Source organism: Phlebotomus argentipes, unplaced genomic scaffold, assembly GCF_947086385.1.
Source record: "Phlebotomus argentipes unplaced genomic scaffold, Phlebotomus argentipes genome assembly scaffold_4, whole genome shotgun sequence".
NCBI classification, from domain to species: Eukaryota; Metazoa; Arthropoda; class Insecta; order Diptera; family Psychodidae; genus Phlebotomus; species Phlebotomus argentipes.
Window position 1 is genome coordinate 6,138,678 of NW_026776174.1, and position 22,236 is coordinate 6,160,913.

The window sequence follows — 22,236 nt, forward strand, 5'->3', positions numbered from 1 at the left end:
CTATGTCGATTTGATTGGTGTGAGCAATTAACAATGATTGGTGTTAAATATCAGGTGGACAAGAGTATGGAGAGGCGGCTGCATACATTCAAGCACAATTCGAGGCTAAAAATAAGTCAACATCAAAGGAGATCTACTGTCATATGACATGTGCCACAGATACGAACAATATACAATTTGTGTTTGATGCAGTCACTGACGTTATCATAGCGAACAACCTTAGGGGCTGTGGTCTCTATTAAAGTAATGAGGACCGCGTGAGGGAGAGAGAGGGGAAGAGCAGAGGAAGAACTATTAAAAACGACTCTAGAGAATAATTAGAAAAGAAGGTGAAAAAATTGAAGAGAGAAAGAAAGAGAGAAACACTACATAATTCAACACAAAACACGATACAACACACAAAGTGAATGAGAGGAAAAACAACACATGAACATTAAACATTAAAGAAATTAATTATTAAATTTACTAAAGATGATGAAAAGATACATATTTAAATGGAGAATATGAAGGATGAAAGAGAGAACATGAAGAGGAAACAATTATATTCTTCATGATAAGGTGAATTAGAGTGTACTAACTAGTTAAAAAAAATGGTGAAAAGTCTAGTGAAAGAATATTAAAAGAGAAAAAAAAACAATTTTAAGAACAAACGGTGAAGAGAACTAGGCAAAAAAGTGTATAAGAAATCTTAGCGGAAAATTTTCATCAATTGGAAACATTTTTCTTCAGTCGATCACATTTTTTCAGTGACTTGAGAAGCAAAAAACACTCACAATATTTCATTTATGTCTAACATTCCTGTTTTGAACATTGCATTTTTAATTTATTATTTATTTTGTGTATAGAGAAAATGATGAATTGTGGAGAAAAAGTGGTAAAGAGAAGAAGGAAAAACGTGAGAAGCAGTGTTAAATGTAGAGAAAACAAGAAGCACAACAGTCGATAGGAAGAAGAGAACAACCAAGTAAAGGAATTTACCTCTAATAAGGAGATTTAGAGAGAATGATTATTTTTACTCTCAACTTTATTTTTCATGCCTTTGTCATTGCAAATTATGCGAGAGATTATTTTTTGCAGAATTTTTACATAAAGCAGAGTAAAAGAACACACAACACTGAGCAACTGGAAACCTCAAGATGATTTCTTAATGTATTTTTTCTAATGTATTTTATAGTGTTCAGACTTTGAGAATATTTTTTAAATGCATTTTCATGTCTTAAGAACTAACATGTAGCTTTATGTTTTGATAGAATACACAAAACTCAATTTGCAGTACTTTAAAAATGAGTTCTTAAAGCATAATTATATCGACTTAACACACATTCTTCAAGCAGTGGACATTTTTTTTCTTCTTATTTCTGTCAAAACAACAAACAGTGTCATTAATCAGTCTGATTAGTAGAATAATTTATTTATTTATTGTCTCTTGAATTAACCAACATGGGAATAGTTTAAAAAGATAAATTTTGTGCCAATCAATGTTATAAGAGGATAAAAATGACGAAAGAAAGAAATACAAGAAACTTAAATGTGTAACAAAGAGAGGAAAAAAACGAGCTCATCTATTTAACATAGTGAAGAATTAAAAACAACAAGTAAATGATAAATGAAGAGTAGACAAAATAGTTTAGTTTATTGCAGAGATGAAAAGAAAAGGACATAACTTACTATTGAGGATGGCGAAAGAAAGAGAAAGTTTCAAATATTTATATTTAAACGTACTGTAATAAAAGTGGACAAGAATTTAAAGAAAGAGTAACATACCAAAATTCTTTATTTCAATATTCTCGACATTATAACACATATTTTACGCCTGAGTAAAAACAAATCAAGAAAAGTATTGAAATAAAAATGATATTCGTACCAAATAACAAAAAAAAGGATTGAGAACACGATAGAAAACGGAGCAAATATGATGGAAATACTGACCAAATTGTGTTTGATGATGAAAAAAGAACATATATTTAACGTATTTTTATATAACTTAAAGAAAAAAAGAAGATGAGAATAAGTAATAAAGGTTATATTTAAAGAAGAATGATAACACAAGGACACAAATACACAAGAGAAAAATTTGGAATTTGGAAACATATTTGAGACGCGCAACAAAAGAGCATAATTTCTTCACACACCGCATAAATACACATACACAATTCCTTCTTATTTTTCTATGCCAATATTATGAGAAAAGAATCCTTGAATACAAATACTATATTTTCTCTATGATAGTGAAAGTTGCAACAAAGAAAACCATTAACTGACAGTAGTGAGAAGAATATATTCTATTTAACCTTAGCGAGAGTACGGGCAAAAATTGTGGATATAATTGACTCTGACGCTCATTATTTTGCACAAAATACCGTAAAAATTCTTTTTATTAGTGTTAATATGAGTATTTTTTGTCTCTATTTTACAATTTAAAGAGTCATACACAGATAAATCGTTGTACTAAGGGTGAAATCTAGATAAAGAATATACCAAAATAAATTTAAAACATATTAGAAACGTTAAATAGAACGACATTGTGTGAAAGGTTTAGAAATTTGATGATAAGAAATGTTTAATTGGGAAAAATTGATTGAAAATGCTGTTATTACACTTTTTCTGTGTCTTAATTCAAATTTATCGGGGAATCTTTAGCTTTGGCATCACTTTCCTTGGCATATTTTGCATAGAGTGTGCAATTGAACAGACGAGAGCGTTCTAAGCCACGCCCTCTCAAAAGTCACGCCCAAATACCATTAATATGCAAAATATGATACAGAAATGTGCTGCTAAAGTGATTTTTTATCCCCTTATTATTCAGTCGAGAAGGGAAAGAGATTTCTTTAGCCGGTGAAACACCACGAATCGTGTAATTAAGGTGATTGAAGAGAGGACGAAGAGTCGAGTATTGCAGGAGAAGTGAAAATCAACTGCCTAATGTAGTCACATTCACTGCCTTCAACAGTTTTTCCCAATGAGATGAAAACAAACTTATTTAAGTGAAAAGCCATTGAAGATGTTAAGTGAGTTTCTTCGTGTTTATTTTTCCTTTTCATTGCTTCAATTCCATTTTCCCTCCTTTTAGTCATTCATTCAAATTGATGCATCAATATTAACTGTAATAGTGTTTAAAGGTGGCAAAAAAAGATGATTATAGTAAAAAGAAGAAAAAAACGTGTAGTTGAGAAATTTACAGAGTTATGTAGTGGAAAAAAAAACATTCAGTGAAGAACAACAAGAAGCATTCTAATTAATTCTTAAATTACACACAATTGGAGACCAAAGATTTGTAATAAAGAAAAATAATGAAAAAAACATACATTGCATAAAGAATATTATAGTAAAAGTGGAAAGAGATAATGTAAAAAATTTTTGATATCGTACTAAGTCAGTTGTATCGAAATTTTCGTATAGTTTATTGCCATAGTAGGAAATTCTTCCCTTCCCAAACAAGATTAGCAGTGTTTAAGAAACAAGCATTAACTTCAACATAACAGAGATTTTACATTCAGGAAATTCACTTGAAGAACAAAAATTATATTATCTTCTATATGATGTTGAACATACAACAAAAAAACAACAATCTAGTCATTAATTAAAGGAAGAAAGATAAAAAAAAAACAAGTAATTGTAAGGAAAAATACACCCAAGAGAGAAAGCAAATTTTGTATAAAAATCATCCTTCATTTGTCAAACTAACCAATTTCCCAATTTTCAGAAGAAAACACTTTTTTAAAAAATGATAAAATCAATAGGAATAGGATTTTTTTCTTCTCGGTTCTGCTACAAAAGAATTAAAAAAGTAATGGAAAAAGAGAAAATACAATATTAACTATTACTGAATTCAAATGAAAGTGAACACGAGATGAAGAAGATTAATATTATGGAAGAGTGGTAAAAGAGGTAATTAAAAAAAAATTCTTTGCTCTTTTTGTACAAAATAAAAAAACATATATAAGCGCATTGTTGTTATATACATAAAAAATTATTAAATTACAAATTAATATACCAAGAAAGAAATTTTAAATTGAATTCTATATATACACATTACTTAAGTAATTAAATATAAACATTAGAGGGTAAAAAGAAATGAAAGATAGAGAAAAAATGAAAGAAATCTGTGGCAGTTTCGTGAGAATTTGTAGGTTTGTGGTCTAAAAGAGGATTCAAAGAAAAAACTATTTAACACAAGATCATTAAGTGAGCAAAAAGAAACTGGATGAAGAAGACCTTCACACTATTAACTATATGTTCTCAGTATAATAATTAAACTAAAATATAATACATTAAAGTGAATACTATGGAAAAATAGAAAAGGCAGAATGTTGAGAAGAGTGTGAAAAAAGGGGTGAAATTTCAAGTAATATTTAATATCATAGCTATTGAATGATGAATACAGAGAAGAACTAACTAAAAATAAGAAATCAGACCAAAAGATATGTCTACAAATTGCTAATTTTGCTGACTTTCTGTCATCTTTCTCCCACTTTTTCTATTTTTTCTTTTTTATATTCATTTTGCGCAGCAATTGAAATTCGCCGGGAAGTCTTTAGGAGACTTTCTAAAGATTTCAATTGCTACGCAGTGCGCGCCAAAGTATAAATTGATCATGTCTTCGCTCAAGAACTTCTCTCAGTTAAACGCTTTTTCCTTGATCATTTTCTGGAGAATTTCTTGTGAATTCAAATAAAAGCATTTATCGATGCAGACGAGTTAATAAAACATGATTTTTTGCAATCTAACGATAGTAATGGACAAGAAAGAATAAATCTATTGAATTAACTTAAAGGTGAAAAAAAATGATATGTATATCTAACTATTACTAGATAAGATTTTATAATGTTCGTAGGAAGGGATGTGCAAACATGAGTCCAGCCAATTGAGATGAAGAGGGTGGGAAATGACAAGAGAAATCCACACAAGAATGGCAATAGAAGCAGAGACAAATCACAGTGAAATCTCTCAGAAATTCATGCGAAGAGCGAGTAAATCACAGTTTTTAAGTGCAAATTGAAACCCCAGGCAAAAGTGATCGAGAGAGAAAATCAAAGTCCTTTTCATGCGTGTTGGACTCATACATAGTATGCATATAATATGCTAATAATTATTATTAAAAAAAAGTGGAGAAAACCAAAAGAAAAAATGAATATTACATGAATTTACAGATGCGAAAAGTGGATTGTAATTTAATGGATTGTTTTTCGTACAATACTTTAAAAGTCTTTTTATCATTTTCCCATCACAACATGAAGGAAAGCGGGGAAAAATTGAGAAAATAAATCACCGATGAATAATTTGACTTTTTCTAACCATTTTTTTTCCTCTTTAGTTGATAAAATCAAGTCAAAGTCAGAGACTTCAGACGAATGAGAAAGAATAGGCAGGAAAAACAAGTTTAGCGTCGTTCTTTACTGTAAACGCAATGTAAAAAAAAATTATTGATAAACATTTAAATGATGAAGAAGATGATAAATGAGAATATAGTAACAAAATGTAATATCACACCATCATATTTAAATCATAAAGAAAAAAAATCTTACGTGAGAAAACCTTTATATTTAAAGAAAAAAATCAAAAACTAAAAAAATTCTACACATTTTTTCATGAGACACTGGAAAGGACACATCAAAAGAACACACAAACACACACACAAAACACATTCAATGCATAAAAAAAACATTTGTATATCTTCTGTCTGAGCTCTTATTTATTAACAAAGAAGATGAAGAAGAAGTCTTTAGTGAAATAGCAAACAAAAATGAAGATTAATGAAAAGCATTTATTTATTAAAGATAAAGAAAAAATGATGAGAAAAATGCGTGAAAATCATGGTTAAGAATATAATACCAACTAACATGAAGAAATCGCAAAGAATAAATATTGTATAGAAGAATTATATAATGATAAAGAGAAAATGAAGAGATAAAAATTATATAGTAATCATTTTTTGAGAAAGGAATAAAGAAAAAATAAACAACACCAAATAAACCAAACTTATAAGGAAGGATATTAGGTGAAGGTAGAGAAAAAAAAGAAACCCAACAAAGAAAAGAACATCAAGAAGCTTTTTATATAATCATTATTACTGTAACGGAAAAAAGCTAAAGCATGAGAGAACTACTGAAAAAAGTAAAAAAAAAGATGAGAGAAAACTAATATAAAGCATTACATAAGGATTAAATTTAAAAAGGAAGAAAAAATAATAAAAGGAAACACTTAAAACAATTTGAAATAATTATAATAATGATAATATTATATTTAAAAACAACTTAATGTGTATGTCATTTTATGTGTGATGTAAAAATCGGAAATAAAAGCGTTTTAGCCACTATATAAAAATCCTCAGACTCTTGTCTTCGCAATGTTCGCGCGCCTCATCAAGCGCATAAATCATTCTTTGATGATTGCAATCAGAGTGAAGAACAATCGTGCTAATTCAATAATTGTTAGGATTGTGAAAGTATTTCACAAATCGCATTGCGTGACGCTGAGGAGTATATTTTTCACATGAAAAACGTAATTACAGAAAATCCGCTGCGAAACTAAGTGCATTTTCAGGGTTGATTTCATTCTTTCGCGATAAACCATCAGCAATGCGGGTTTAGTCAGACTTTGCAGATTTTCAAGTGCATCTAAAGACGATTAAGAAATTATTAAATGACTTTTTATATACATACATACCTACACTTGAGGTCTCTCTATTTCTGTCCATAATTTCCAGTTCAATGAAAGCCAATTAAGGATCAAAAGGGACTTTAATCAGACACGTCTTAGGTATTACAAATATTTGGTACATTGCCAGGAAATGCCATAAATACTCGATTAAATAGTAAAATATAGAGCCTATCAGTAAAGATACACGTAAACTGGGGAAAGACTCAGTTGGAACTGAAGTAGGGATGTGCCATGGCCTGTTCAGCGCTTATTCTCATGTTGGGCCGACACACGAGCAACTTTTGCAGCAGGTCGCGCCCCTTGGAGTTCAGTCTGGGCACCACTTGGCTCCAGGATGTGGTCAAGTGGTAGAGCGGGAAGGGTTTGTAGTCCGCCAGCTGCGTGACACCGGGCCACGTCTCCTCAGTGGGTGTGCCCAGCAGCTTGAAGATCCGCTTGAGCTGGTCCACGACATCGGAACCCGGGAACAGAGGCCGTCCGGCATTGGCGAGTTCCGCGAATATGCATCCCGCCGACCACATGTCGATACTCGTGGTGTAGAGCTTCGAGCCGAACAGAACGTCCGGCGGACGGTACCAGAGTGTAACCACTTCGGCGGAGTAGCACTTGACGGGGATTCCAAAGGCTCTGGCCAGGCCGAAGTCCGCCAGCTTTAGTTCGCCATTCTTGTTGATGAGCAGATTCTGTGGCTTAAGATCGCGATGGAGGACGTTGTGACTGTGACAGAAGGCCAGGCCGCGCAGAAGCTGGTACATGAAGCTCTTCACCACGTCCAGGTCGATGTCTCCGTTCAGGCTGTCGAAGTATTTCTTGAGATCCTGATCGCAGTGCTCAAACACAAGCGTTAGTTTCTTATCTGAGTGCAGGACGTCATACAGGCGAACGATGTTCTTGTGTTTCAGCTCCTTCAGCAGACAAATCTCCCTCAAGGCAGAACTGGGAACGCCCTCGTCATCCTCATCCAGGCGAACGCGCTGCAAAAAAGCGCCCCACAATTACAGAAAAACTACCGAAAAACCAAAACATCGAGGAAAACTCACTTTCAGGGCCACAATTTCGAGGGTGTCGCGATTCTTTCCCTTGAACACCGTTCCATAAGTCCCCTCGCCTATCTTCTCCAGCTTCTCGTACTTCTGCATGACTTCCTCTCGTGGAAACCACCAATTTTCACCCTAATTTTGCAGCCTTTTCCACGCAAAATATACCCCCTTTTTCACCACGTCAAACAACTCTTGACAGTTTGACAGCTGAGTGAAATTCACCACTCTTTGCGACTCTCATCTCCGCGTGGGCGATTTGTTTTGATACTGCAATTTCCTCGTGTTTTCCCCAATTATCTCAGCAAAAATGCTATATCTCATCGGATTGGGACTTGGCGATGCTAAAGACATCACTGTGAAAGGACTGGAGATCGTGAGAAAGTGTGACAAAGTATATTTGGAGAATTACACCTCAATTCTCTCTTGTGGCAAGGAGAAGTTGGTTAGTTTTCCTCCCCCCGGTTTGATAGCGCCCCAAATTCCAACACTGACTTTACTTTCAGGAAGAGTTCTATGGCCGAGAGTTGATCCTCGCTGACAGGGACACTGTTGAGATGAGCGGGGATGAGATAATCAGCAGTGCCAAGGAGGAAAATGTGGCCATGCTGGTTGTTGGAGATCCTTTTGGGGCCACAACACACACAGATTTCATCCTGAGAGCGAAGGAAAGAAATATCCCTTGCCAAGTGATTCACAACGCCTCCATCATGAATGCTGTGGCGTGCTGTGGACTGCAGCTGTACTCCTTCGGAGAGACTGTCTCAATTCCCTACTGGACAGACTCTTGGCGACCAGACAGTTTTTTCGAGAAGATATTGAAGAATCGCCGAATGGAACTCCACACTCTCTGCCTCCTGGACATTCGCGTACACGAGCCCACAGTTGAGAGCCTGACAAAGAAGAAACGCGAATACGATCCTCCCAGATTCATGTCAGTCGCCGAAGCCTGTCAGCAATTGCTGGACATCGTGAAGGAGAAACCCGATGATGTTGCAGAGGATTCACTCGTCGTGGGACTGGCCAGAGTTGGCCACGAGACTCAGGAGATTTTCGTAAGCAGCCTCAAGGAGATGGCAAGGAAAGATCTCGGACCTCCGCTGCATTCGCTCGTGATCCCAGCTAAGAATCTTCATCCCCTAGAATCGGAGTATCTTCAGCAATTCACCAGTAAAAAGCTCTGAATACAAGTGTGGAAAACATTCATTTAAACTACTTTGCACTCTTGACTCGCTGTCTGAGATGCTTGGGCACTTTGGCAGCTGGCACACTCCTGGGGCGGATTGTCTGGTGAGTCTCAAAACATCCTGTTTTGTTTTCCATGCGCAGAAGCTCCAATGACTTCTCGAGGAATACAAAGTTCTCCATCTCTGGAGGTTCATTGTGATCCTGAAACGGCAAAGCCGGAGTGTCTGGAGGAGTCAATAGGGAATTCCCAGGATCTAGAAGAAATTGTAAGTTAACATCTCAAATCTGCAAATCTTTATGACTTTTTGCATAATACCTTCAATTTTTATGAACGTGAATTGGTGATAATTTCCTCGAGGATAGAAAGAATCCAGAAACCGCAAAAGAAATCCCCTGAATACCTCAGAATCCACTTCAAATTTAGGTGCTTTCTTCTCATATTCTATCGCCTTTGGCGGGACCTTGAATTCTTCATCCTCGTCTGGCATCCTCAAGAGGAAAATAATCACTTCAGATTCGTGGCCACAAGCCACAGACAGAACCACTCCGTAATCGTTCCAGGCCAAGATTGAGAATTTTACAGAGTATCCTTCAAAACTCCTGTACGGAATTAATTCCACCTCGTCCAGGTGCCTCTCCTGGATAACATCCTCAAAAGAGTCCGCAAAAGCGCTGGGCAAGTAGAGTTGAATCATCTGATTTACAATGAATACCTCCTGTAACGATTCCTGGCATGAAATCTCATCCTCATCCTCAGTGATCGCCTCGAAGCTGCTCTGAAGACTCTTGTAGAGCTTCAATTCAGACTTGAAAGGCGTCTGAGGCTTCATCTTGACTTCTTCCTGCATTTCTTTCTCTTCCAAACGCTCCTCCTGGCCGACAATCAATCGATCGTTGTCCTGGTTACTGGACATTTTCCGATAGAGAGCAATAAAATCGATTCGTCTCTTTTTGGTGGCATCGATTGTCTCCAAATTAAGCGCTTCTTCGGGTGAATTCCTGATGAACTTAGCGCAATTAGTAAGCTTTTCGTACTCCTTGTCCACCTCACCGTCTCTCTTGATCAGTAAGTCCTCGAAGTACTTCTGCGCGAAGAGGTAGAAATTCCCTGGCGGCTCCCTGATTACCATCTCCGCTAAATTACTCATGAAGCGCACCACTTGCTCGTGGGTGGACTGAGGGAAATTGACCAGAACAGTCATTGTAAATGCCACGGGGAATGCGCGACTCAAACTGGATATCCTTCCGCTGGTGCGACGAAAATGGAGTGAAGAGCGAGCAAACAATCACTGAATAATGAATGAAGGGGTGGATAATGTCGGAAATTTCGAAAATAAACCTCACACACGAAACTATGGTGACGTGCACAGACACTCGCGCTGCTCCTCTTCCAATGTGAATGTGTCTCCTGGCTGTGAGGGATTCCGTTATCAGTGCGCCCCTTCCGTCGCCCACGTGCGCTCTTTCTGCTGACACACGTTGAAAAGGGTACAACACAAAAGGGGTGAAAACAGCCCCAAGGAAAGTTTCAATTAAAGCTCACACATTCATTATTATGCTGCCGACAGAGTTGTTGAGGATATCTGGCATCCTAGATAAGAATCAGCACTTAATTTCAGTGTCATTCCTTGGCAAACACATGTCGTTCCGTGGAAGATTCTTCCCAAGAATCCAATATAAACCGATGAGTCTCCAACCTTTGTTTACAAGATTTTCATATCTTTCGTAATGTTGGAATTCAGGATTCTAAGAAGTTGAAATTTACGCACACAAATCAATATAAAACTTCTCCAATCTGTAAACTCATCAATTCTGCTCTAATGCAACTTGAATGTGCGGAAGAATAGTCAATTAAATCCATTTGAGTGACTTTCAACAATAATCAATAATCACTGCTCAATGGAGCGAGAACGCGGAGACAGAAGAAGAGAACACTTTCTGTGGGCAAAATACTCACCAGTCATCCGCTGAACATTCCCCGAGCAGCACACACAACTCCCCAAGCAGACATGGAAGTGCACCCCAGTTCGCCAAATTCAAAATTCGCCCGCGAGAACAACGCCTCCGGGGCGGGATTGCGCGTCTCGCCGCGTGATACGGGAAACGCCGAGGGTCACGAAGAGGAAGCGACTAGAATTCAGGCCCAAGTGAGGGGATTTCTTGTGAGAAAACGTCTACAAAAGTTAAATGACGCCGCCACGAAGATCCAGACATCCTTCCGCGGCTTTGTAGTGCGCAAAGTGTCGCCCAAGAGTGACAAGGCGCCGACAGATCAGCAGATGCGATAGAGCATCTTGCGCTGCATTCGGTGCTGCAATTCTCCGCGACGAATCATCATGTGAATGACTTTCAATACAGACCTCTCGGCGTAGTTTTGATGAGAGAAATCCTGCAAGAGAATCATCAATCAATCAAGCTCTCCCTGGAAAAGATAGTAGAAATTCACCTGGATGATACTCTGCACATAGACCTGTGAGCCAATAGCGAAGCGCCTCTTCAGCTGCCTCTCAATCCTGTTCAGCATCTCCTGATCCTCCTCCGTGGTGAATCCCTCAGCTCCAGCCAAGTTGCCTGACATGGCGGCATCGAGAGTGGAGAGCTGGAACAGGCGCAGCGCCTCGTTCACATGCGACTCCGTCGCGATGGGCTGCAATTGCATCTTGGCGAGGGACTCTGAGATTCTGATCACCGCTTCCAGCTGGCGCACGGTGATAGGAATAGCAAGGCGCTTCTCGGATCCCTTCTCCTGGCTCAGCACGCCCTTGCGGATCAGCACGTACTGGCTCTTCAGCTTCTCGCCCGCCTCCACGCTCAGCCTAGGTCCACAGGTGCTGCGACAATAGTGGATGTACTTCTTCAGCATGGCCAGCGAGATCTCTTCTTCGGCGCTGCGACTGTCCGCCTTGTTGGCGTTCACGTGTATGTTGAGGATGTGCTTAGCCACCGTCAAGTCGCGCTGCTCGTCGTGCAGATCCTTCACAATGAAGATCATGTCGAAGCGAGACAGAATCGTGGGCATGAAGTCGATGTTCTCCTCGCCTTTGGTCTCATCCCAGCGGCCGAAGATGCTGTTGGCTGCTGCCAGAACGGAGCAACGCGAATTGAGAGTGGTCGTGAGTCCCGCCTTGGCAATTGAGATGGTCTGTTGCTCCATCGCCTCGTGAATGGCCACGCGATCGTCCTCCTTCATCTTGTCGAACTCATCGATGCACACAACTCCGCCGTCGGCCAGCACCATGGCGCCGCCCTCCATCACAAAGTTCCTCTGTAGTCAAAGAGTTAAAAAAAAGAGCTACTTAATCCCATTACAAAAGATCCTCCTTTTCTTGAATACTCACACTCGAGCTGTCGCGAATCACCGAAGCTGTGAGACCGGCAGCACTGGAGCCCTTTCCGGACGTGTACACAGCAATTGGTGCCACTTTCTCTACGAATTTCAGCAGCTGCGACTTTGCCGTTCCCGGATCGCCCAGCATCAGCAGATTGATGTCCCCGCGGCGAATAAGGCCGTCGGGCAATCTCTTCCGCGACCCTCCGAACAGCATGCATGCGATGGCCTTTTTGATGTCCACTGACCCGAAAATGCTGGGGGCGATTGACTGAGCGAGTCTCTCGTACAAATTAGGTGTGTTGGCCAGCTTCTTGAATGCCTCCTCCTCCTCAGCCGATACATTCGAGTGCATCGAGATGCTTCCATGCCCTTTAGTGTCCACGACTATGCCCACGGCTCGCATGTAGGGCGCTCGCACGCCCACGGTGGCCTTTTGCCGCCCATCCAGCTTCGACGGTCTTCCCACCTTGCGAATGGAGTAGATTCCGTGGATCATGACGCGATTCCCAGGCACCACGCGCTCGCACAGATTTCTGTCGCAATAGATTTGAATGTGGCGAGGAATCTCGCCTTGGGGAATGGAGTCCGGCAACTCCTGCAGCTTCAGCACCTGAAAGTCCACGCACTGGCATTTGTCAGGGATGATAAAGTAAGGATCCATGGGGCACTTTGGTCGCCCTGCTGGCTCTGTTGGGCACCTCCTGGGCAAAGCGTAGCCCTCGAGCCCGGGATTGATGGAGATATTGGGGATTATGTTGCTGCAAGAGCGACATTGAATGGTCATTTTGGTTGCCTTGGCGCGAATGTTGGACGCTGAGACGATAATGCCCGCCACCGTGCTAATCCGAGAAATGCACTCGGACTTTATCTCGCGAATGCTGGTCGGGAGACTGTTGGAGCGCAGCAGGATCTGAATGTCATGAACATGCTCTTCTCCCTCTGGTCGAGGTCTGGTAATCTCATCAGCAATCTCCCGAGCAGCCTCCTCAAAGACAGGCAGATGCTCAGTGGGATGCTTGTACAGTTTATCCGCGAGCGTCTCATCATATCCCGCCAGATCCTCCATCTCCACTTCCAGGAAGTACTTCCCGGTGATATAGTTCAACTTCAAATTATCTCTGTAATTTAGAATTCATGAAACCCGGCAGAAAGAGGCAAAAAGAACCCCAGAAATCTAACCTGTATTTGAAGTTGAAGGTGTCCTCGTGAAAACTGTGCAAAAACTCCTTGTAGTTCTTCTTGATGGTCTGCAAGTTAACCTGCTGAGGTCGTTCCTCACCAAAGTTGTCCGAGAAGAACAGCCCAGCATCATCAAATCCTTCCATTTCCACAGAATGTGTAAGATTCGCACACAAAAGAACAGTCCACAGACGCGCACTGGACAAGACAGCGCGCCAAAATCCGCACGCACAAAAGATGGCGTTAGAGCCCTATTGCTGATCTCACAAGAACGTTCCTTGGATTATTTCTTAACGATTTGCATGATTACTCAATGAAAATGACCAAAAGAAATAATTTAACTTATAAAACCCACTCTATATTTCGCCTTACACTGAAATATCCGTGTTGTGGAGCCACAAAAGCGAGAAAACACGAAAGATTCCGCAAAACTTGAGAACATTCTGCGGAACTTTCATACGACAATTCTGTTCCTTCCCGTTGTTTTCACCACACCAGTACTCACCACTATCTCCCCACTGCCTTGTGCGTTTTGCAAATTCTGGCTGTCAGCGGGAATTTTGCGGCCCAGGCATTCCTAGACGCTTTTCACGATTAAACACATCACGTTATCGCCAAGACTGTGCTTGAAGATCTTCTAAAGTGGTCAGCGAGAGTGTATAAAGTAATATAAAATCGAAATCTTAGGTGGAAATTAGTGAAAAGCGAATTTCAAAATGGTGAGCATCGCATCCACGCTAGACAAAGCGTTCATAGTCGAGAACAAATTGAGAATATTTTCACAATCATGCGAAGATGGCAGAACTGAGATGTGAAATTGTGGGGAGAATTCATTGAAATGCTCTGCGATGGAGAAATTTGCTAGAGATTCTGTAGATTTACCGCGTGTTCGCGGCGGAGCACCGGCTTCCGGGTGGGTGAGAACATGTCAAACTCATGGGCTTGTTTGCCACTCTTTGTAGGCATCTTCAGACACAGAAATGGCCAATTCAGAGACGAATGGGGAGTGCAGCACGGGCGGCAAGGACGACAAAGACATCGCGCCCTGCGACATGACGTCCAGGGATTACTACTTTGACTCGTACGCTCACTTCGGGATCCACGAGGAGATGCTCAAGGACGAGGTGCGGACGCTCACGTACAGGAATGCCATGTATCACAACAAGCACCTCTTCAAGGGCAAGGTGAGTGTGAGTGCGGAGTTGCCAGTGCCTTTGGCTGAGTCTCGCGTGTCTTTTAGGTGGTGCTGGACATCGGATGTGGCACGGGGATTCTGTCCATGTTCGCCGCGAAGGCGGGAGCAGCTAAAGTGTTTGCTGTGGAGTGTTCAAACATCGTGGACTACGCCCGCAAGATCATCGAGGTGAACAACTTGTCAGAAGTGATCACGGTGGTGAAAGGGAAGGTGGAGGAAGTGGAGCTGCCGGGCTGCAGTCAGGTGGACATCATCATCAGCGAGTGGATGGGCTACTGCTTGTTCTACGAGTCTATGCTGGACACGGTGCTTTTCGCCCGTGACAAGTGGCTACGGCCGGACGGCATGATGTTCCCGGACCGCTGCAGTCTCTTCATCACGGCCATCGAGGACCGCCAGTACAAGGATGAGAAGATCAACTGGTGGGACGACGTGTATGGCTTCAACATGAGCTCCATTCGCAAGGTGGCCATCACGGAGCCTCTCGTGGATATCGTGGATCCCAAGCAGGTGGTCTCGAGTGCGTATTTGGTGAAGGAGATCGACTTGTACACGATCCAGAAGTCGGATCTGGAGTTTGATTCACCATTTAGGCTGATCGTGAAGCGCAATGACTTCGTCCAGGCCCTCGTGACGTACTTTACAGTGGATTTCACCAAGTGTCACAAGCGTCTGGGCTTCAGCACGGCTCCCGAGGCGCCGTACACGCACTGGAAGCAAACCGTCTTCTACTTCGACGAGTACATGACGGTGAAGAAGGGCGAGGAGATCTACGGAACCTTCCGCATGAAGCCAAATGCACGCAACAATCGCGACTTGGACTTCAACATTGATATACACTTTAAGGGGGAATTGTCAGAAATGCACGAGCAGAATCACTACCGAATGCGCTAAAGATTGTCCCTGAGATTCTTATCAGTCCTCCTCCCCACAACCCGGACTTTGCTGTAAGAAAATACAGGACTTTTTTCAAGACCTTATGTGAATCAATTGACGCGAGTGAGAGTCTTGAAAAAGCTGAAGTTCGTGGATAAAATTATAAGATAAATACAGATTACAAGAGACGAATGAGTTTAAAAAAAACCTCGAGTAGTTATCTTGCACGGAATTCAATTTGATAAGAAAAAAAACTTAATTTCTGATCATAGAACTTAAGTCATTAATTGTACTTTTTATTTTTACGAAATATATCCATTCTGATAGGAGAAATGATTTTTTCTTGTAAGATTTTGTAATTCTCCTGAATTCGACTCTGCAGTGGTGAATATCCTCCATGTGACAGTGGTGAGTTTTATAGGAGTGTTTTTGAAGCCGGAAAATCGCGTAAAAAGCATGAAATTAACGCAAGTCCTGTGCCATCAGCACATTGGGCGGATGGTGAAGCGTCACTGGTTGAACTCCGCCAAGAAAATACTGCCCAATGACGAAATGGAAGCGGCAGTTAAGCAATTGGAGAAAGTCAACCCAACAATCGTGAGAGCAGAGGAACATTTCTTGGGAATAAAGTATACTAAACGTAGCTATTCTCTGTAAATTCCTACAAAATCCAGTATCTCATGTTGCTTGCAGTAAATCCACATCCATGGAAACTACCAAGAACATCCCAACACTGAATCTGCCGAAGATGTATTCGTACAGCACAGATTCTCTGCTTATTGAGGGCGTCCGGCAAGCTCAAGTGCTGACCAAGAGTGTCTCTGTAGAGAATCTACCCTCGAGATATGTGAAATTCTTGAAGAATCTCACTATCTCAGATACTGTGCATGAGAAGATGGAGCAGGACATCCTCTCAGCTCATCTCTTCGATGCTGAGCAGAAGAAAACCAAGAGAATTTACGATCCGCAGCGGCCGGCTTTTAACTTCCCACGAGTTTATGGGATTACTGAAGAGAGGAAGAACATTCTGATCCTGGACAAGCTGATCAGACACTGTGAAAGACTCACGACGAACAAGGCGGAGAATTTGCAGAAGAGGATCATTCATGAGCCATTCTTGAAAGTGAACTTTGAGAAGGATGGCAAAGAAATCGGAATGGATTTGCTGGCAAACCTGTTGATCACCTCGACAAAGCCCATTGCAAAAGTGGCGGAAGTATCTCAGGATCACGAGGAACTTCCCGATCTCTTTCCCTTGAACTTCACCAGCTCGTTGAAGGCAGTAGGCAGTGAAGGATGGGAGGATTTCTATCGTAGGTTTGCATAGCGTGTTTAAGTCATCTTTTCCAAGATTTATTTGTATTTCAGCGATCAACACTGGGCATCGCTTCACTAGTTTTCACACCATCTTTCCTACATTCACATCCGAAATGAAGACATTTCATGAGGTGCCCATAAATGAGAGCCAGATCCGATCCAGGACGCTTTTCTACGCCTTCACGGCGGCTGCGGCTAAAGCTAAGCGGCAATTTGGGGTAAGTCAACTTCTTGGATTGCTTTCTTGAGAATTTCGCAGACGAAGGCATTGTGTAAAGTGTAATAGAAGAGAGATCTTTAGGGAAACAATGCAGATTGTACATTCCTAGGCTTACTGTGACTTTCTATATTTTCCAGGATAATGTGCAAACACTCCCAGAACCCATTGTCGTTCAGGCTATACACACCAACGGACAATCCTTCCACTTCGGCGTGTTTCAGCTCAACACTCTCGACTTGTGTGGCCAGGAAGGGGACAAGAATGTCTGGCATGAGTCAAAGATTGAGAATTTGTACTCGAATTGCGCGTATGTGCAGGGAAAGCCTCAGCTTGAGGGCTACAATCCAGGCGTTCTAGAGAAATTCTTCACCTTCTACAGTCAATAGTGATTTGTAACCAATAGATAAAGTATCGATTAAACAGTTGCGGAATTTCAGCGTAACGACAGACAGTGTTGAGACATTCCTTTGCGTGCATTCAAGTGTTGAGCCACTCCTTTGACACTTTCTCTATCACCCACAGGATAATGGCCATGAATAGGACCGTCCCACCGTCCCCAGTGAGTCCCCAACCACCAAGTCGGGCGTCTTCGGAGAGCGAGACGCAGAGTGTCACCGATGAGCACACAATTCCCATGTCAACCTTCGCGATGAGGTAACTACGTAAAATAGATTTTTCCAGCAAAGAGAAAGTTTGGGATACTTTCAGTGTGGGTTCCAGGCTGTCTAAGCTCAACATGACTTCCACTTCGGCTGCAGCGCGCAGGAAGCAATCCGTGATGGATGTGGAGCCCAAGGAGAGGCCTCCGTGGCGCGCCACCGCGAAGCCCGTCAAGGAGCCAAACACCAATGCTCTGCTCAAGGCGAAACTGTTGGACGCTTCAAGGCGAGCGCTCAGGGCCATGAAATCCAATTCGGTGGCGTGCCAGACGGATTTCCTGCCCACGGTGCTGATGAAAGATGCGTGGTTCAACGTGCAGACAGATCTCGTGCGGCAGAGAGATGTGGGTATTCTCACGGATGGCACTGTAACGATCAGGAACATTCCGCCAGGAACGCGTGAGTAGCTCAACTAGTTTCCTCAAATTCCCTCTAATATCATCATTATCTTCTTGCAGTCTTCTTTACTCACACGATCTCCCAAATGACGGAGCTGCTGAACACCAGCGACGCTGAGACTCAGACAGCTCTGCCCACAAGTCGCATCGGTTCTCTAATGAAGTACACAACTTCTGCTGATGCCTTTGACAGCATTGATAAGGCCCTGTCGGTCAATGCGGAGAAGATTAAGGAGCAGACGGAAGAGTTGAAGGAATTCGACGAGGATTTGGACTTCATCAACCAAAGTTATCTTCGCCGAAGACCCAGTCTTTCGCTGGATCCTGAAGCTGCGGAGAGATTCCGTTTGCAACTGGAGGCTGATGAGCGACAGGAAGAAGAGGAAACTGGAGAAGGACATCATCCAGGAATTAAGATTCAAAAGGTAACTGTTAGCCAATGCATAGTGTTTTTTTCTTATCTATCTTGTAATTTGCAGTTTAATCTCGCCAATTGTTCCACTCATTCGCTGTGGCAGAGTTTGGAGACTTCCGACGAGGACTCCGATGCTGAGGCTGAAGATCATCAGTCGCGCGAGCAGAGGAGAAAGTCGATAGAACGTGAAAATAATCTCTTTATTAGGACACGGTGAGTCTAGGCGGTTCTTGAGTAAAGTCTCTAGTCTAACTTCTCATTTAAATAGATTGCGCGGCATGAAATTGGCCCCACTTTCGCCACATCACAGCAGGCGAGACAAGAGCCCAGGTTGGAGTGCGTCACAGCAACAGGCGATTGATGATCTGATAGCGCAGGTGTCTGACCTCTTTGACATCTTCAATGACATCTCCATCATTCTCGGACCAGATCTCAGATTCATCACCGATCTGCCCTTGACTGTGGACATGGAGATTCCGCAGCTCAAATGCAGTCTGGTGATCAAGAAATCGCGGGAGAATCTCAGCGAGAAGCTGTCTAAAATTAAGTCGCTGCCGCTGGACAGTGATAAAAGCCTCAGTGAAGAGTTGCTGACGAAATACTCTCAGTGAGAAGATTCCTATTGGATTAGATAGTGCTGCAGAGGTTGAATTTTCGCTGAGCAATTGTTGAAGTGTCCACTGCATCCTCCACTGAAAGCACGTTCAATGGCCATAGAGACACTCACGCCTGGCTGCACATCACGCAAATGAACTCTCCGCGTGACGCCCTCAATGAGGCTGTCCAGCTGACTATTAATGCCGTGCCGCCGCCTCTCGATCGCCTCAGCTGTAGTGAGACAGACGAACTTTTTCGCGCAGTCATTCAGCATCCCGTCTTCCTTCAGCATTGAGTCTTTCACGGAAGTCCAAATCCAATTGTTCGACGTGCTCGAGTCCGCGTCCGTCTTGAAGAGTGACGTCAAGCCAGGAGAATTCATCATAGAAGTGCCAGGTGCCCAGAAATTTCCAATCACAGTCCCAATGACGGCTATGATGCTGAGCAGGAGAATTGCCCCGAAGTTGATTGTGGCGGGATTTTGACCCTAAAAGACAGGATTTTCGGCTTCATCACACACTTCAGATTGTTGCAATTGGACTCACTCTCGCCAGAGATGAGGAGAACTTTCCCAGGGATTTAGGCACTTGCAGAAACGGTACGGAGAATTCGACGGCCATCTGGTTGCAAGGGTGAAAGAGAGTGAATTATCTTGGCATGGCGCGTGATGATGACTCACCTCAATGGTCTCATCGTCTGTCTCGAAGGAGATAAATTTATGCTTCTCCTCACTCTTCCGCGTGACTCTGTTGCGAGTCATTGATCCACTGCTGGCCAAGACATTGATAGCCGCTGCAATTGTCACGACCAGAGCTATTGATAGATGTGACGCGTGCACCATCTTCCGCGGAAATCCCTCATAATACTGAAAAGAGTCCTGATGCAAGATCACCGTTTTATAACGCACAAAAAGCCGCTCTCATTATTAATTAGATGCATTCAACTCACGTGCGTTTATTGTTGCCACGCAAAAGAGGGATTTAGCGCTAAAGAACCGTAGATAATGCGTGTGTAGATTCAATTGTGCTGTTGTTATAATAAATTGAACGATAAAATCAACATGACAATTTGCTCACATTTTTTAGGAAATCATCTCGTATTTTCGTGCATGACAAACCATCGCCTAGCTAGAAGATGCTGTTGGCAATTTTGGCAGAAAGATGTCGATCTGCAATTGCATCAGGTGCAATTTTGCCCATGCAATGATGAGTGTATCAAGGCGAAATCCTTGAAGGCAAATGAATGTGAGGATGTTGCAAGCGATCAATTACGCGTGCTGTGTGCGGAAATTGCACGCGGAGACAATAAAATTGTGCTCAAGCGAAGGGGAAGATGACAATATATTCTTGTGGCGCGATGAAAGTGAAAGACAATGCAAGTGTTGTCATCGGGAAAAAGCCAACGACACTTTTCATCTTCTTGGGTCGCGATGCAGAGACGCTGTGGAATTACGACTACCCATTATGCATTGTGCAGAGTCACGGGGATGGAACATGATCTCGGCGAGTGGATATAAAGATGACAACTCTATCATGGATCTCCGTCATTCTCACCGCGCGCGCTCCTTGTGAAAGTGTGATCGTCTCTTCATGCACAGTCCCAACTCACCTCTATCGCCCATCATGCTGAATCAGTTCGGATTTCTCGTGATTCTCCTCATCGCGAGTGCAACGGCTTTGCCATCGAGTGTCCCGTTCAAGGATAAGGAGCCCAAGCTACACTCCTTTGGCGCCGAAGACTGGAGAAAGGCCTACAATGAGTCCCACAACGCTGTAAATTCCGACGCCACCAACGAGAGGAGCCAAAGATTGGGATACACCACAGGATATGGCAATGGACTGCAGGTAAATAAATCGAAAGTGTGAAAAGTGAAGCTTTTTGACGCAGATTTAAGGGATGTAGAATATTCGAAACCGTACTGAAATTTCCTGGATAATTACTTCTATTCCTTATCCTACGTGAAAAGAGTGTAAAACAGGAATTCATGAGTTTAGTATTTTCTGACCAATAAACTTACATTTAAGTTTAAAAGTTATGGTAAACAACTAATTGAAAGTCAATGGTATTTATTTTAAACTATTCAAAAAAGCACGTTTTTCATAGTTAGAAATATATATGTAGGCTAAAATTCCTCACTCTTTTCTGAACTCTTTTGTAAATAGAAGTTCTTAAGACAGCCAGTTTTACATCTGTTTTTCATTCATATTAATTAATATTCCTTCACCGCTTTAACCGTTTTAGATTTATCGTCGAAAAGTGTCTCGCTGTTTTCCAATGAAGCTCGAAAAGTGATGAAGTTGATTCCTTCACCTTATTTTCCAGGGTTATCCTCATTCCGCCAACGGCATTGGCGTTTACACTCCTATGAAGATCGACTTGGGCGGCGTTTTCCTCGGAGCCCTCGTTGGAATTGGCGCCATCCTCATCCTGCCTAAACTCGTGAATGCCTTCTCTGGCAATTACGGCAACTACCGCAGCATTGATGGCGAGCCTGCTGGCCTGGGAGAGATGTTGGCCAAGCTGGACACGTATCTTGGCCAGAACAACATCGACACGGCGTCTTGCATGCAGCGCGCTGTCTGCACGTATGTAAAGTCCTCCGAAAAGAACATGAGAAGCGGAGCTGCCGATCAAATTGACCAGATCATCCACGACATCTCGCGCAATTCCATCGTCGAGTACATGTTGGACGGCACGCCGATAAAAGAGGCACTGGAAAACGGCCGAAGCGATAGAGTGGCCAAGTGTGAGATCCTCTATCCGGGCTGCAAGCTGGACCAAGACTCTCTTTTGCAGATGGTGAAGCGCTTCATGCCGAAGAATTGAGGAGTTTATGTCTGTGTAAATTTGCTAAAACGTGGTGTTTCTCTTTTTTACCTTTTGTAATTACAAGATCGTTGGAAAATCAGTGGTTTTTCTAATTTCTGACGCGATGGCGAGCATGTGAGAGGATGCAAGTGGGTGAGTCTTGCACGAGAAGGTCTTCGGCGCAAAAAGAGAGCCAGTGTTTGGCACAGAAAACACAAACAGTAAACTTATTTTCGTGAAATTTGGGTGATATTCTCACGATCAATGTGAAAATCCCGATTGTGGGTGTGAGCGTGCAACTGAAAACAGCCACATATTTGAAGGCAAGCATTTTTCATCTCTTGGTCAATTGTCAG

At 42.2% G+C, this 22,236-nt stretch overlaps 10 protein-coding genes across 14 annotated transcripts in view; 6 read left to right on the plus strand and 4 right to left on the minus strand.

Moving 5' to 3' along the window:
• The window catches only part of LOC132258294 (G protein alpha o subunit), a 31,804-nt gene extending 29,804 nt beyond the window's left edge, over positions 1-2,000 (plus strand). For all 5 annotated transcript variants that reach the window (XM_059755548.1, XM_059755549.1, XM_059755550.1 and 2 more), the window contains exon 9: positions 55-2,000. In XM_059755548.1, the coding sequence (XP_059611531.1) occupies positions 55-242 (188 nt within the window). In that variant the 3' untranslated portion in view covers positions 243-2,000. The remainder of the gene's footprint in view (positions 1-54) is intronic.
• Positions 2,001-5,877: 3,877 nt separating this feature from the next.
• LOC132258295 (cyclin-dependent kinase 5 homolog) lies at positions 5,878-7,907 on the minus strand. The gene is made up of 2 exons (XM_059755554.1): positions 7,701-7,907; positions 5,878-7,634 (listed from the first exon to the last, which is right to left on the minus strand). The coding sequence occupies exons 1-2, from the start codon at positions 7,797-7,799 to the stop codon at positions 6,864-6,866; spliced, it is 870 nt and encodes a 289-aa protein (XP_059611537.1). The 5' UTR covers positions 7,800-7,907; the 3' UTR covers positions 5,878-6,863.
• Positions 7,908-8,914, plus strand: LOC132258296 (diphthine methyl ester synthase). Its single transcript, XM_059755555.1, has 2 exons — positions 7,908-8,142; positions 8,204-8,914. Exons 1-2 carry the CDS (start codon positions 8,008-8,010, stop codon positions 8,879-8,881), a joined length of 813 nt encoding a protein of 270 aa, XP_059611538.1. The 5' UTR covers positions 7,908-8,007; the 3' UTR covers positions 8,882-8,914.
• On the minus strand, positions 8,896-9,626 carry LOC132258297 (uncharacterized). Its single transcript, XM_059755556.1, has 2 exons — positions 9,202-9,626; positions 8,896-9,139 (listed from the first exon to the last, which is right to left on the minus strand). Exons 1-2 carry the CDS (start codon positions 9,578-9,580, stop codon positions 8,910-8,912), a joined length of 609 nt encoding a protein of 202 aa, XP_059611539.1. The 5' UTR covers positions 9,581-9,626; the 3' UTR covers positions 8,896-8,909.
• Positions 9,627-11,052: 1,426 nt separating this feature from the next.
• LOC132258304 (DNA replication licensing factor Mcm5) lies at positions 11,053-13,624 on the minus strand. The gene is made up of 4 exons (XM_059755566.1): positions 13,396-13,624; positions 12,224-13,334; positions 11,332-12,150; positions 11,053-11,274 (listed from the first exon to the last, which is right to left on the minus strand). The coding sequence occupies exons 1-4, from the start codon at positions 13,539-13,541 to the stop codon at positions 11,158-11,160; spliced, it is 2,193 nt and encodes a 730-aa protein (XP_059611549.1). The 5' UTR covers positions 13,542-13,624; the 3' UTR covers positions 11,053-11,157.
• A 279-nt stretch (positions 13,625-13,903) lies between these two features.
• Positions 13,904-15,815, plus strand: LOC132257751 (protein arginine N-methyltransferase 1-B). Its single transcript, XM_059754780.1, has 3 exons — positions 13,904-14,114; positions 14,358-14,579; positions 14,636-15,815. Exons 1-3 carry the CDS (start codon positions 14,112-14,114, stop codon positions 15,482-15,484), a joined length of 1,074 nt encoding a protein of 357 aa, XP_059610763.1. The 5' UTR covers positions 13,904-14,111; the 3' UTR covers positions 15,485-15,815.
• A 33-nt stretch (positions 15,816-15,848) lies between these two features.
• LOC132257750 (large ribosomal subunit protein mL37) lies at positions 15,849-17,611 on the plus strand. Its single transcript, XM_059754779.1, has 4 exons — positions 15,849-16,095; positions 16,160-16,779; positions 16,835-17,001; positions 17,141-17,611. The coding sequence occupies exons 1-4, from the start codon at positions 15,923-15,925 to the stop codon at positions 17,387-17,389; spliced, it is 1,209 nt and encodes a 402-aa protein (XP_059610762.1). The 5' UTR covers positions 15,849-15,922; the 3' UTR covers positions 17,390-17,611.
• On the plus strand, positions 17,530-19,100 carry LOC132258043 (uncharacterized). Its single transcript, XM_059755146.1, has 5 exons — positions 17,530-17,657; positions 17,724-18,061; positions 18,121-18,485; positions 18,540-18,688; positions 18,744-19,100. The coding sequence occupies exons 1-5, from the start codon at positions 17,530-17,532 to the stop codon at positions 19,084-19,086; spliced, it is 1,323 nt and encodes a 440-aa protein (XP_059611129.1). The 3' UTR covers positions 19,087-19,100.
• Positions 19,095-19,729, minus strand: LOC132258044 (uncharacterized). The gene is made up of 2 exons (XM_059755147.1): positions 19,618-19,729; positions 19,095-19,559 (listed from the first exon to the last, which is right to left on the minus strand). The coding sequence occupies exons 1-2, from the start codon at positions 19,690-19,692 to the stop codon at positions 19,095-19,097; spliced, it is 540 nt and encodes a 179-aa protein (XP_059611130.1). The 5' UTR covers positions 19,693-19,729.
• A 668-nt stretch (positions 19,730-20,397) lies between these two features.
• On the plus strand, positions 20,398-22,227 carry LOC132257903 (uncharacterized). The gene is made up of 2 exons (XM_059754959.1): positions 20,398-20,916; positions 21,395-22,227. The coding sequence occupies exons 1-2, from the start codon at positions 20,662-20,664 to the stop codon at positions 21,896-21,898; spliced, it is 759 nt and encodes a 252-aa protein (XP_059610942.1). The 5' UTR covers positions 20,398-20,661; the 3' UTR covers positions 21,899-22,227.
• Positions 22,228-22,236: the final 9 nt, after the last annotated feature.

What these genes read in the sequence shown, in the direction of transcription:
- LOC132258295 (XM_059755554.1), bottom strand. Translation starts at nt 7,799, where the DNA reads ATGCAGAAGTACGAGAAGCTGGAGAAGATAGGCGAGGGGACTTATGGA. An exon ending in TCGAAATTGTGGCCCTGAAA is followed by an intron (nt 7,635 to 7,700) that starts GTGAGTTTTCCT and finishes GCTTTTTTGCAG; the next exon opens with CGCGTTCGCCTGGATGAGGA.
- LOC132258296 (XM_059755555.1), top strand. Translation starts at nt 8,008, where the DNA reads ATGCTATATCTCATCGGATTGGGACTTGGCGATGCTAAAGACATCACT. An exon ending in CTTGTGGCAAGGAGAAGTTG is followed by an intron (nt 8,143 to 8,203) that starts GTTAGTTTTCCT and finishes CTTTACTTTCAG; the next exon opens with GAAGAGTTCTATGGCCGAGA.
- LOC132258297 (XM_059755556.1), bottom strand. Translation starts at nt 9,580, where the DNA reads ATGATTCAACTCTACTTGCCCAGCGCTTTTGCGGACTCTTTTGAGGAT. An exon ending in CACGTTCATAAAAATTGAAG is followed by an intron (nt 9,140 to 9,201) that starts GTATTATGCAAA and finishes AATTTCTTCTAG; the next exon opens with ATCCTGGGAATTCCCTATTG.
- LOC132258304 (XM_059755566.1), bottom strand. Translation starts at nt 13,541, where the DNA reads ATGGAAGGATTTGATGATGCTGGGCTGTTCTTCTCGGACAACTTTGGT. An exon ending in TGATTCGCGACAGCTCGAGT is followed by an intron (nt 12,151 to 12,223) that starts GTGAGTATTCAA and finishes CTTTGACTACAG; the next exon opens with AGGAACTTTGTGATGGAGGG. An exon ending in ATGTGCAGAGTATCATCCAG is followed by an intron (nt 11,275 to 11,331) that starts GTGAATTTCTAC and finishes ATTCTCTTGCAG; the next exon opens with GATTTCTCTCATCAAAACTA.
- LOC132257751 (XM_059754780.1), top strand. An exon ending in AGCACCTCTTCAAGGGCAAG is followed by an intron (nt 14,580 to 14,635) that starts GTGAGTGTGAGT and finishes CGTGTCTTTTAG; the next exon opens with GTGGTGCTGGACATCGGATG.
- LOC132257750 (XM_059754779.1), top strand. Translation starts at nt 15,923, where the DNA reads ATGAAATTAACGCAAGTCCTGTGCCATCAGCACATTGGGCGGATGGTG. An exon ending in GAACATTTCTTGGGAATAAA is followed by an intron (nt 16,096 to 16,159) that starts GTATACTAAACG and finishes TGTTGCTTGCAG; the next exon opens with TAAATCCACATCCATGGAAA. An exon ending in AAGCTAAGCGGCAATTTGGG is followed by an intron (nt 17,002 to 17,140) that starts GTAAGTCAACTT and finishes TATATTTTCCAG; the next exon opens with GATAATGTGCAAACACTCCC.
- LOC132258043 (XM_059755146.1), top strand. Translation starts at nt 17,530, where the DNA reads ATGGCCATGAATAGGACCGTCCCACCGTCCCCAGTGAGTCCCCAACCA. An exon ending in CAGGAATTAAGATTCAAAAG is followed by an intron (nt 18,486 to 18,539) that starts GTAACTGTTAGC and finishes TGTAATTTGCAG; the next exon opens with TTTAATCTCGCCAATTGTTC. An exon ending in AATCTCTTTATTAGGACACG is followed by an intron (nt 18,689 to 18,743) that starts GTGAGTCTAGGC and finishes TCATTTAAATAG; the next exon opens with ATTGCGCGGCATGAAATTGG.
- LOC132258044 (XM_059755147.1), bottom strand. Translation starts at nt 19,692, where the DNA reads ATGGCCGTCGAATTCTCCGTACCGTTTCTGCAAGTGCCTAAATCCCTG. An exon ending in TCTCCTCATCTCTGGCGAGA is followed by an intron (nt 19,560 to 19,617) that starts GTGAGTCCAATT and finishes CCTGTCTTTTAG; the next exon opens with GGTCAAAATCCCGCCACAAT.
- LOC132257903 (XM_059754959.1), top strand. Translation starts at nt 20,662, where the DNA reads ATGCACAGTCCCAACTCACCTCTATCGCCCATCATGCTGAATCAGTTC. An exon ending in GATATGGCAATGGACTGCAG is followed by an intron (nt 20,917 to 21,394) that starts GTAAATAAATCG and finishes CTTATTTTCCAG; the next exon opens with GGTTATCCTCATTCCGCCAA.